At 36.4% G+C, this 12,660-nt stretch overlaps 1 protein-coding gene across 1 annotated transcript; it reads right to left on the minus strand.

Annotated features, from left to right (window-relative positions):
- Positions 1–2,559: 2,559 nt before the first annotated feature.
- Positions 2,560–11,787, minus strand: LOC112576339. Its single transcript, XM_025258706.1, has 11 exons — positions 10,629–11,787; positions 9,690–10,083; positions 8,956–9,060; positions 7,665–7,710; positions 7,292–7,315; positions 6,918–6,941; positions 6,271–6,306; positions 5,704–5,727; positions 5,037–5,063; positions 4,268–4,294; positions 2,560–3,705 (listed from the first exon to the last, which is right to left on the minus strand). Exons 2-11 carry the CDS (start codon positions 9,862–9,864, stop codon positions 3,702–3,704), a joined length of 492 nt encoding a protein of 163 aa, XP_025114491.1. The 5' UTR covers positions 9,865–10,083; positions 10,629–11,787; the 3' UTR covers positions 2,560–3,701.
- Positions 11,788–12,660: the final 873 nt, after the last annotated feature.

The raw sequence follows: 12,660 nt of genomic DNA on the forward strand, positions 1-12,660 counted from the left end.
TATATCTGGGAGAAAGACTGCAAACGTGCTTGGCGTCTAGCGTAGTCAGTTAAAAAAGATGAAAGTGAGGTGAAAGATTATCAACAGAATCTTGTCCCACCCTTGGTATCGATGTCTTTGCCTTACCATTCTACCCCAATTGCTTACTTTTACAGTCTTTAAAAATATGTGAAAAGGAGACAGAAGAGAATTGTAACCTGAGTTAGCTGGGTGTCGCCGGAGATGGCCGATTGTACTTGAAGAGCCGTGAGGTTGGGGAAAGCGATGGTCTTAGTGATGCGCAGACCGGGAGCGATGTCGGACACCAGGTGAGACAACATGGCCTCCGCCTTGTCCAGCTGTGACACGGCGTCTCTCAGTTTCTTTCTGATGTTGTTGTCTATATCCTGCTGTGACATGTTCAGGGTCTTTAGATTGTCACCAAAAGCCTTGACCTCACAGACGACAAGACCATAATGTCGGTGAATTAGAAGCACATCAAAGTCTCCATGTTTCCAGTTTCGTGGGAGAGCAGGAGGAAGGTTGGCGGGTAGGGGGAGCTGGGCAGCCGCAGCAGCGTAACAAGGTTCCCCCAGGTACTGTCTGAACTGAAGCTGACTCAGACCAACCAGGACTTGTCTGTAATCTTCAGACATTTTTTGGAGACAATAGAACAACCGTTGCATGGCTGTATCATCTCTGACGTCACTGTCCTGAACGGTGGGGGGCTGAGAGGTTCGAGCAGCTGTGGATGGAGTCATTGCCAACTGGTTTGACTGACCGGCCTGTCCAGGTGCCAACTGAAGGATTAGAACATCTTGATTAGCAATTAATGTCTGACCATGGGCACGCGGTTGAAGTAGACAGGAGGCAGGAAGTAGGCGCGTGAGTCGAGATCAGGGAAGGCGGCCTCAACCCACTGGAGCCAGAATTTCTGAGCTTGTTGTGATAATGTTTTCTGTAAAAAAAAATCATAATTTTTGTACATTACAATATATATATATATATATAATTGCTGTCTTTATTTTGTTGAGACGGTATTTGCAGCATTCGTATCACAGTCGGTATACAACTTTAGGTTGTGATTGTGAAATAGTCATTAGCGGTTGGTTACCAGCGTAACTTGCGTTACTTACTTGTCTCACCTGCTGTGAAGCAGAAGTCAAATGATCAGACATTGCTAACAGTTGCTTCCCCTGAGCAGGACCAAGTCTGTTGATGTCATCGTCCGTCATCTGCGCTCCTTAGAAGAGGAAACCTCGAAACATCCGTGTCTGACTTGGAAGCGATGTCTTCTCCACTCAGTGTAGGACGCTTTTCACAGCTGAAGCTGTCTAATGTGTGCGATAATAATTTATATAGAATAGATGATTATTTACACTTTAAATCGACCTGTAATATTACAGAAGATGTATGTACAACACCTGTGTAGATTAGGAGACCACATACACAAGTAACTCTCGCCACTAACTGATAACCTCTAACCACCGACAAGTCAGTGTGACGTCTACAGCAAACAGTCCTTCAAAAATCAGGTCAAAGCTGCTTGTAGGGGTGGCTATAACAATCAGTCATTGGGACAGCCCAGAGTGTTCTTCAGCCTCTTTAGACAGTCACTTCTGAAAATGTCAGAAATCGTTGTGATGACAGTCATGTCCTGTTGATAGAATTTTTCCAACTCCAGTCGGTCCGCCGATTGTGTGTACCTGTATGGAGGGTTGACAAACCGAGGCTGTCCTTTGAGGTCTCGACTGAGCGGCTTCTGAATGTTCCTGAGGGTGAATTGATGGAGCTGTCTTAGCCATGAATGTATGTCTGGTTGGTGTACATGAATATATGGTGGTAACATGTTATAGTATTTTTTGCACTTTCTCATCAAGCTGCCCCAGTTACTCTGACAATGCTGACTAAGAAAGATGAGCACAGAGTATCTGCTCCTGATGGGGCTACTTCTACTGATGCTCGCAATAATCGCAAACTTTGTTGTTTTTTATTCACGAGCTAGCTTTAGAAATAGTAAACAAATTTTTCACATGATTTTATGAAAAGATTTATTCCTTTATTTGCACATGATATGGTATTGATGTCAGAAACTGTAACAGGACTACAGCACCAACTACAAACATTACATAGAGAATCGGTAAGACTTAGTCTCAATGTCTAAATAAGAGTAATATTATTGCTTTTAGAAAAGGGGGATTCGTACCAGCGAATGAAAGATGGCTGTATGGGAGCATACAAATGAATGTGGTTAATACATAGACGTATAAAGATAAATATTTAGTCTTTATTTCTCCACAAGACTATTTTTCCGTGCATCTAAAGATCTAACTGTCAAGATCAAGAAAGCAGTATTTTGCATTATTAATACATTATACAACATAGGCAATCATTCTTTGAATGTTTACCAGGACTTTTGATATACAAATCAGACCAATGTAATGTTATGGAGCGGAAGTTGGGGCCTTCCTGGAAATAATTGTATTGAAATTTGGAAAGTGTACACATATGCTTTGAAAAGATTTGTGTGTGTGGGTGCAGGTACTCCTAACATGATGATATACGGCGATTTTGTAAGCTGTGTAAGATATTGAACAAAAAAGTATGGAGCAACACAGACTTCCATGGAGGACTATCAAATTTTAGAACGAGGGGACAATAATGGGAAGCAAAACCTGGATGTCTGAGATCAGGCTACTTGTATTTAGGTGTTGTTTTAGACATGTTTGGCTAAATAGAGTGAAAGCAGTAAACAATTTTATTAAATGTTTTTAAACAAAAGATAATTGATTGTCACTGGCAAGAATGGAATTATATGATAGTGACAGATTTAGTTTTTATATCAGTTAAATCTGTGACACACAGGGAGATGTATTTTAATTTAAATATTAATAGATTCACTAGAAAAGCATTAGTGCGACTTTGATTTGGACTTTCAGACCTTAAGTCACATGCTTTAAGATATTCTGTCAATAATATAAGTAAGATGTACTCTATGTGTTACATAGATGAAGATGAGTTGATAGTATACTGTCCATGTCTGATAGATCTACCAAAAATTTTCATTCCGAAAATGTATGTTTACAAAAACTGAAATAAGACTTTTTATTATTTGTGTGACCAAATGTTACGAATAAATCACCATTTCTCATTTCTTTACTTTAACCATTATGCAATTATCAAATTGTAACAACCACCAACACAAGGTGATAAATATTACAAAAAAAAAAAACAACACCCGAAGCTGTTAATATTTGTTAAGATAACTCATATAACTATATCTGAAATATTTACATTTAGAAGAGATTGATTCGCTATTTTTTTTAATTTTGTTTTTAAAAGAAAAAAATTCGTAGAAAAACTTTGGGAGTCTGTTAAAGCGTAAAAGCAAAGGTATTGTCTAAAGAACAACTAACAAATTAATGCGACTAAATATGGTTGCAGTGTTTCTTTTTGTCATTTTGGACACTGTCATTGCTACTGATGGTTAAAAGTTCCAAAAAAACTATGTTTTAACATTTTAAAACGATCTATGCACACTAGATTTCGTTGCTTTGTGTGCTATCCTCATTACCACATGCCGAGAACTCATAAAAATTTGTGTAAAATCAAATCAGTAACCATCAAAATTCAGTATTCTGTTCTCATGTGATCAAGTTTCTTCCTCTCTTCTGGTGATTTTTTTTTATAGCTCTGATTCTTTTCTCCCCCTCTGCTTCTTCTTAACTACAGGAAAGGAAAAAAGTTATGGTTAGAACAGCTGTTGAACGGAAAAAATATTCATAAATTTTATTCATTTCTTGAAAAGGACCATTCATATAAAGAAATCCAGCATTGTCTAAGAAAACATCAACAGTTGATTTCATTTGACAATGTTTTTCTTTTGATCGCTGGAGATATTAGTTATGTACAGGAAAACTTAATTTGTTGCTTTGTGATTTGAAATCTGTCACTAAGGTACCCAACTTTTAAGATGAGTGCCAACAGGTTTTAAAAATTATGCACTAGAACTCAAAAGATTTTTGTAACACGGTGTCTCCCTGTCACTATGCACATCTGTCAAACATCATCCTCTGTCTGTATATACACATCTGTTTTGTATACCCAAATACAGTATTTAATGTCTTTAGTCTGTCTTTCCATCTGTCAGTCGAATCGACATCATAAACTGGTCATGTATACGTTTGAATTTCCATCTCTTTATGCATCCATCAGTCCCACCATCTGTCTGTTTTTAGTTACATGTAGGTCTGCTTGTCATGTTTTCAGAGTAGTAATTTTTACTTACACTGCTGTTTCTCCCTCTATATCTGTCCTGCAACAGCAAAAATAAACATTCAGGCCTACTTCAAAACTATTCAAGATATAACATGAAATAAAATTGCTTAGCTTCTCATAACTAGACAAGCACGGTACAGTTAAGAACATTTTAATAGGTATATAAATATAAGCCAATAACTCCGATAATTCTCTAATAATACAACATAATGTATCTTTTTTTATTTCTGTCCAGAACATATTTTAAACATTTTACGTATAAATTTAGACATAAATTAATAATTTTCAAATTATTTCTTCAGAAGGACAATTACCGTAAGTACAGTTCATTACAGTTACAATCAAAAGCGAAAACATCAACAGTTGCCTGCATTTGACAATGTTTCTTTTGATCAGGATTTATTAGTCATTTACACGTGAAAACTAGTTTGTTGTCTCGTAATTTAAAAGCTTTTAAGCAGCTACCTAATTTTTAAGATGTGTGCCTAAACGATCAAAAAAGAAACTCTGCAAATGAAACTAATATGTAACATGATGTCTCTCTGTATCTAAACACATTTTTCATATATCCTCTGTCTGTGTACACATATCTGTTTTGTATACCTAAATACTGTATTTAAAGTCTATAATATGCCATTCTGTCAGTCGACATCATGAACTGGTCAGGTACACGTTTGACGTTGCATCTTTTTCAATCTGTCAGTCCCACCAACTCTCTGTTTTGAACTACATGTCGGTTTGTTTGTCATTTTCTCTTCTGACTAGCAATTTCCACTTACACTGATGTTTCTGACGTTATGCCCGTCCTGCAACAGCAAATATAGAAATTGACACCTACTTCCAAAACATTCAAGTACAATCTTAGCTTCTTAGGAAGGAACTATCACAGCACAGTTGAAAATATTTTAAGAGATAAATTGTCAACAACATACTATGCTAATGTGAGAATAAATGCATCTCTAATTTTCTTCCTGTTCACAACAGAGATACAGATTTTTCTGTGTTGAAAGCTCTCATAAGTAATTAACTACAAAGATAAAAAGTCAACCACAGTCACCCACACAGCGACCGTTGTCAGGCACACCATCATTAGTGTCACGTGATACCGAAAGGAAAAACTAAAATTGTTTTGCCAATCATTTTCAAGTCTGGAATCGCAACTGATAAGAAGGACTTGGGAAAAGATTTTTACCTAGAGCCTAGCTCTATTCATTTGGAGTTAGAGGGTAGCATTTGGAAATGATAGCAGGTCTGTGATATGTGATGATTATTTTCTGTTTTCAAGTCTTTGCTAAGAGTGTACCTCAGTTGTGCAGCACTTGATGTATTTAAAACCAGAGTTTGGTTTCACAATTGTCTAAAAATCACCATAACTGTGTATTAGTGTTAAAGAGAGCTTTAATGTCTGGTTTCTGTCCATTTTGTCGTCTAATAGTTTCCACTTACGATTCTGTTGCGTCTGTCGATGTCCTGAAACACAAAATAAAAAAAAATGTAAGCCTACTTTTAAATTATTAAACTTGTAATAGTAAGTGGAATTGCTTAGCTTCTGATGAAGGAAGAAGCCCTGTAGATGCATCTTTTATTAGGTACATAAACTGAAGTCTACAACTCCGATAATACTGTGAGAATACAACAGAACACATCTGTACTTTTGTTAAAAATATCTGTATACAACAAAGTCAACCACAGTCACCCACACAACAACACTCACACAGTCATAACCACACAGCCACCGTTGTCAGGCTCAGCATCATCAGTGTCACGTGATACGGACAGACATCGCGACTGATAAGAAGGACTTGGGGAAAGACTTCTACGGACAAGGGGTAGCACTTGGAAATGATTACAGATTATGGCGTCTGATATTTTTAAAACAAGAGTTAGTTTTGACAATGGACTGAAGATCATTAAGATCATGCATTTGCGTTAAAGGGAACGTTTATGTGCGTCTGTTTTTAATTACAAATCTATTTTTCTGTCAGTTTTTTTAAACTAGTAATTTCTACTTACCATTGCGATAGCTCTGTTTGTGTCGGTAGGTCTGTCCTGTAATAGCAAATAAAAAAAAATCTTCACCTCTACTTCCAAAACATCAAAGTTGTAATAATAGGTAAAATGGCTTAGTTACTTATGAAGGGATAAGTTCAGTGGAAGCACATTTCAGTCAACTGCATTTGATAATACTGTGAGAATACAATAGAAAGACATCTCTATTTATATTTCTGTCCTCAACAGAGATGGAAAATCTTTCATTTTTGGAAGCTCTCACAAGAAATAACAAAACTCACAAAGTCACACGACCTTTATCAGGCACACAATCACTAGTGTCACGTGCTATGGATAAGAAAAACTGAGGTTTACTTGATAGCCTTTTTTATTTAAAAAAAAAACTGTGCCTTATTGATAAATAGAGTGTTTATGTCACATATACTCTGTCTTCGGAAGGTTTCCTTGAGAGGTATGTCAGAAATGTCTTAATGTACTAAAAGTAAACTCTCCAGTGAAATACATTTTTCCAACACGAGGTATTCTTTCTGTTACTTTATCGAGATGTATTAGTTCCTTAAAAATTCTTTACTTTCGAGTTTGTTAGCATGTCTGTCTGCCTTAAGAATGGGTCATAAACTGTTCAAGGTATACAGTAAGCATTTACTTACTTTCCTCGAGTTCCCGGCCTTTTACTGAAGTAGAAAAAGGTTAAGACAATAACATTAGTCTTGTAAATTGAAAACATTTTACCACGGAATAAGACGAGATTTCTTTATAAATTTTATCGTTTTAAAAGAAAAAAATTTTCACAGATCATTGTTGAAAATTTTTTAGCAGGTATACAACTCTTTGTGAAGTGTGACAAAAGTGCCTCAAGACATTCAAACATTAGTAAAATACATTTCTCCAACACTGACTGTCTCTTTGTCAGTCCGGTGTATTAGTACTACAGTACTTCTGTACTTTCATGCTTGTTTGCATGTATGTCTGTAATTAGACGATGTCATAAACTATTCAAGGTATTCAGTAAGAATTCACTTACCTTTCTCGATTTTGCTCGGCCTCACTGCAGAGGCAAAAGGTATGACCAGTATAAACAACAACAATAATAAGGTAATAAATTTTAAAAGTTATAAGTCATTTATAAAGTTTACTTTCCGAGTGGAGCAAGGTTTAATTTGTGTTTGTGTGGAAGAAATAATACAAAACACCTCCGGACGAGTAAGAAAATACTTGTCCCACAATACTTGTAAATTCAACGTGTTTGATTATCTTTCTCTCTTAATTTCCGGAGATCCAGTTCCTTAGGAATACTCAGCTGTTTATAACAAAAGTCATAATTTGTTAAAACTGACCTAGGCATGTCAAAATCATTATTTTATTTCTGACAGATAAGCTATTAGGAAAATATTTACCGTTTGTCCTTGCGACGCTTTCTACACACGCAGCACAACATTAATCCTGCAAGACACCAAAGTTTAACATATAGTTGATAAATTGGGACAATTTTCTGTCTCATAGATTTTTTTCAGTTTTATCCTTAAATGAGATTAAATATTCAAAACTTCATTATTATCGTCATGAGAAGCAGCAGAAGCAGCAACATGTCCTGTAATTCTCATTATTCGGGGGGAGGGATCTCAGTATTCCGACTTTTGTTTGCCCTTTCTTTTATTTTACAGACAACAGACAAACTATGTAGATCCATGCCTGTAATATTTTTTTTTGGTAAACTCTAGAGATTTATAAATGTGCCTGATCCCATTTCTTTTCTCTGGCCTTGGAGGGCTAACACATTTTCTAATAAGATTCTTCCAATAATTTCTTCTCGCTCTTTTGTGACTCTGTCTTTCTAAGTTGGTTGTCACCAAGTCAAGTCTTGCATGTCAATCAGAAGATGGCGAGCACTGGGCTCACCTGGACGTTCCAATCACCCTGCACAACCAGGATGGTTTGGTTTGTTGCAGACACGTTAATAAAGTCTTCAGATTCATTGTAATCATCAAAGACTGGGTAGACTTCCAACGATGGAGTGATACTAAGAGGGAGAGTCTATAAAAGACGAATTGTCTGTCTGTTCCACATGTTCACCAAGCTCTTTTAGTTTTATGTCCGCTGGCACAATGCTTTTTCATACACTAAAATATTTTTGAAAATCTTACATTATTAACAAGCTGTCAATTTATCGCAACAATGATATTTAAACTTTCAGTGCGTAAAATCATATAACAAGGGATTTTACTTTTTTTTTATCTACTGATGTAAAGCTTACTAAGTTTAACTCAGTCTGGCAAAGTATATTAATTCATACGAATGTATCTTAGATGCAGATAGCATTCAGAGAATAATATAAAAGGAACCATTTAGCCTTTATAGTCTACAAATGAAAATCGAAGTTTATGAACAAATATATGTTATTTGACAGGCACGTGGTGAGCATTTCTACCCCATAGATCTTTCTGTTTTCTCCGACGACAAAGTACGTGCGTGTGTGAGTTCTATGGCATCCCGTCCACCGTTCAAAAAATGAGACAAGAAGCAACTTGCTGGCGATGGATACATTTTCTCAAGGGTTTTATATTAATTACGTACTTTCGTTTTCAACACACACACAAAAACACACAAATATTATAGAAATATCACGTTGTTGCATTCACTTTGATGTTCAAGCATTATTAAAGATAAAAGATATATGATATTACTCACCAATTATACCAGCCAAGGAAGTGGCAATGAGGATTGCCAATAGTGTGGGAAATGATTTCTTTGCCTGGGGTGTTGGTGGCAGTTTTGGTGGCAGTGTTGTTGACACTTTGAAGATTGAGATCAATGATAAATTTCATTAGATGATAATTCAAACATTTACATTTTGATCCAGAGTAATGATTTCTAATATTGTAAAAATATTGATATTTAAGATTAAATAACATTACACATTTGGTACACTTTTATTTTATGGATATTAAATACATATTGTAAATATAACGAGCGTTATCTTTTTTTATTTACAAAATTCTTTTACCTTTTTACCACATGCCTTTCTCTTTTTTTTCTACATGACCATTTTGTCATCGTACTAAAGCTGTATATCTCGACTTAACCACTAGCTCTTCATCCATTAAAACTGTATAAATGTGGCGAAGCTAAAGTTATGCTAAAAACTAATATTGAGCCCAGGGCTTTTGAATGAAAGAGAGAAGCACTAGAAGTCCATGACCAGATAGATACTCCCGCGCCTATGATATCAAGTAGATACCACGTCCCATGTCTATGATATCAAGCAGGCATATTCTTTTGCTCCAAACCAAGAACACGAGAAAACCCTCAGGTCACCCATCTACAATTGTAGGATTTTCATAAAGTGTCTCAACACTCACCTTGCTACCCAGTCCCTCTCCGTTCTTCTACTACTACTACTAATAACAACAATATCAACTTACCAATGTTCATATCGCATGTTGAGGTAACGAGCTTCGTATATTTTTTGGTTTCGTTGGCAGGACTAGTGCATGGTATCTCACAGTGTACTTTTCTTCCTTGAAATTTTTCAGTTGCATTAAAATTGCAATGAAATGTGACCAGTGTTACCATTATCTTCACAAACAACGATTCCATCTCCTCTAGCCTTACCTTTGCAATTCATTTAGTTTAGACAATTCTGGAATTAGGCATTTAGGGTTAGGGTCGTTATCGACTAAAAACTTAAGACATTCCGGGGCCGGTTGCACATGTCGCCTACTTTTGGGAAATCAAACACACATGTTATAATTCCTAATGTGTCTTTCAAATAGTCCCCCTGACATGAGATGATAAAGTCCTTTTGAGTTGTTGTATCTGTAATAAAATAAAATAATAATAAATTAAAAAATCATCTTCATCATCATCATCATCATCATCATCATCATCATCATTGCATGTTCGTGGTGCTACAGATATTAAATCTAAATGTTTGGGTTTTCCGCTCGTTCCAAAGAGGTATCAAGAGCAGTGAACTTGTTGGTCTATAGTTGAGGTCTGGTGCCGTGAATAGCTTTGGTCAGGTTACAAAATAGACTTAGTGGTGCTCAACTACAGGAAACTAAACAATATTTGACATCTACAGTAAGTAAACACAAAAGAATTGACTTGAGTAACGAAATCTGTTAACTGATAATTTATGAGATCAAAATCGTTAGATTTAGACCTGAAGCCAAGATCAACCACAAATAATAATTATAATATTACTATTATACAAGCTGAGAAGGAAATCAAAGTTATGATTCAAACGACACTGCAATAAAAGAAATGTCAACATGAGTAGCAATACGTCTACAGTTGTACAACTTCTGTATACATAATAATTACACCAAGTCAGACCATGCAAAGCCTTGTGACCATACCAGATTTTGAGTTGCAGCAAAGGAGCAGACCAAGGAATATCAAGCAGCTGACCAGCGCAAGTTTGAAAGATGAGGGGCTGGATGTTGCTGTAGATGCCATCTCAGTGACTTGCTTACAGGCTAAAATGAATGCGGATTGGAATCTTCGCAATGAGAGGTTAAATTTCACAGACTTGTCTGTTGTCGATCTTTTCCGTTATCACAGCGGAAGTGTAGTGACCGCTCGTACTTGCAGTAGATCCCACATTTTCGTAGAAAGTCTAAATCTAAAAGGGAGAACAATGTTAAGATTACTGTTTAAATATAAAGTTATTGTCAGTCAGGTGCAAATGTACAGCATTTAAACTCATTCTACGCCTTGATGACTCAGATATTCTCCCAAAAGCGACAACTAACGGATGTGAACTTTGCCCTATGTCAGATCACTGCGCGATGCTATTTTCTCACATAGATCTAGTTAAGATATGATGATGTCGATTTGTAATGCGCAGGTATCCATTCAGAAGAATGCTCATTGTGCAGAAAAAAAACAAAAGAAGAAAAAGTAAAGTGAACAAATATGTAAAACACCAGGAAAGTAAAAAATTTAGACAGAAGTGTTTCTTGGTTGTTTAAGACTGTTTTGAAAGAAACGGATGGGTCTTCAGTCTTTAACGAAACGTGGTTGATGAGATAAGATAAGGTAAGATAAGATAAGATAAAACTTTATTTGTCCCAGAGGGCAATTCTGGTGCAGCTCGATCAAAAAAAAAAAAAAAAAAAAAAAAATTCATACACAACTGCATGCACAAAACTATTCATATCTCATTCATAACCCATTCAAAAGTCGCACGGCTGAAACAACAAAAGACAGCCGCAGTCTGTTTGTCCTGCATGCAGGCACACAACATCGGCGGCCCGACGGGAGCTGGACAATTTCTGTCGACAGAGCATGCCTGTCATCACGGAGGATGGCAGACACCTTCAGAAGAGCCCGCCTATTATACAGAGTCTGTAGAGAACTCTGAGTTGACCCAATGACTTTGGAGCAGGTGGATACCACACGATGTAGGCTGCTCTTGTCCTTCACCGACAAACTGTTGTAAAAACAAATATACGAGAAGGACAGTATGCTCTCTATATGTGATCTGTAAAAAAGCTGAAGAAATTGGTGGGAGACAGAGAAAGACTTCAGCTTCCGGAGAAGGACGAGGCTTTGTTGAGCCTTCTTCACGACATGTTGAGTGTTGACATCCCAGCAAAGTCGCCTATCGAAGATGTGCCCAGGTATTTAAAAGCAGAAACAATTTCCACTCCTTGTCATGGATGACACACACACAGAACATGGTGAAGAATTCCGACGGAAAAAAAATCTGATAAACCTCGTGCTGACGTGCTGATTGGCTTTCCTGGCTGTGACCCCAGCACGATGGTGAAACAAATATTTCAAAAGATAACTTTCATGCTGTAAATAATTAATGACTAATTTTTATGTAAATTATTTGATTAATGTTTGTTGTAATAATTTGTTTAATAACAACTTATGGTATAAATAATTTAAACTGCTTAACCTTACAGTTTTTCTTGTGAATAATAAATTTATTATTGTATCCCACATTTTCGTTCGTCACCAGTCTTCGGAAGACTATATTATGATAAAACTGTTTCTCAGTGATCATCCTTCCAAATCGTCAACTTTATGCTTTAGTTCTTCTAGTCTCCTCTTGAGGTCCATCATTTTCTTCTCTCTGCTCCTCGTTTTCGTCTTTGAGAGTCTTCATTTCGATCATACAATCTTTCACTTATCTTCAATGGTTGCATTACTTCTCAACCATGGCAAAATATATGGCTTACAGGCTGTTTTAGATCGGAGCTTGGGTTTCTCTCGAAATCCACAGCTCCTATCTCAGCATCCCCATCCCTTTTATCTATTGTGTATATAATTCCCCTGTAATGTTTTATCCAAACCCAAAGACCTAACAAAATAAACCATTAGTATTTGTGTTCGTATCGGTATTCGTAACAAGAGCGGTTGTAACTTGACCAGAGATTT

The sequence above is a fragment of the Pomacea canaliculata genome, linkage group LG11, assembly GCF_003073045.1.
Source record: "Pomacea canaliculata isolate SZHN2017 linkage group LG11, ASM307304v1, whole genome shotgun sequence".
Classification (NCBI taxonomy): Eukaryota; Metazoa; Mollusca; class Gastropoda; order Architaenioglossa; family Ampullariidae; genus Pomacea; species Pomacea canaliculata.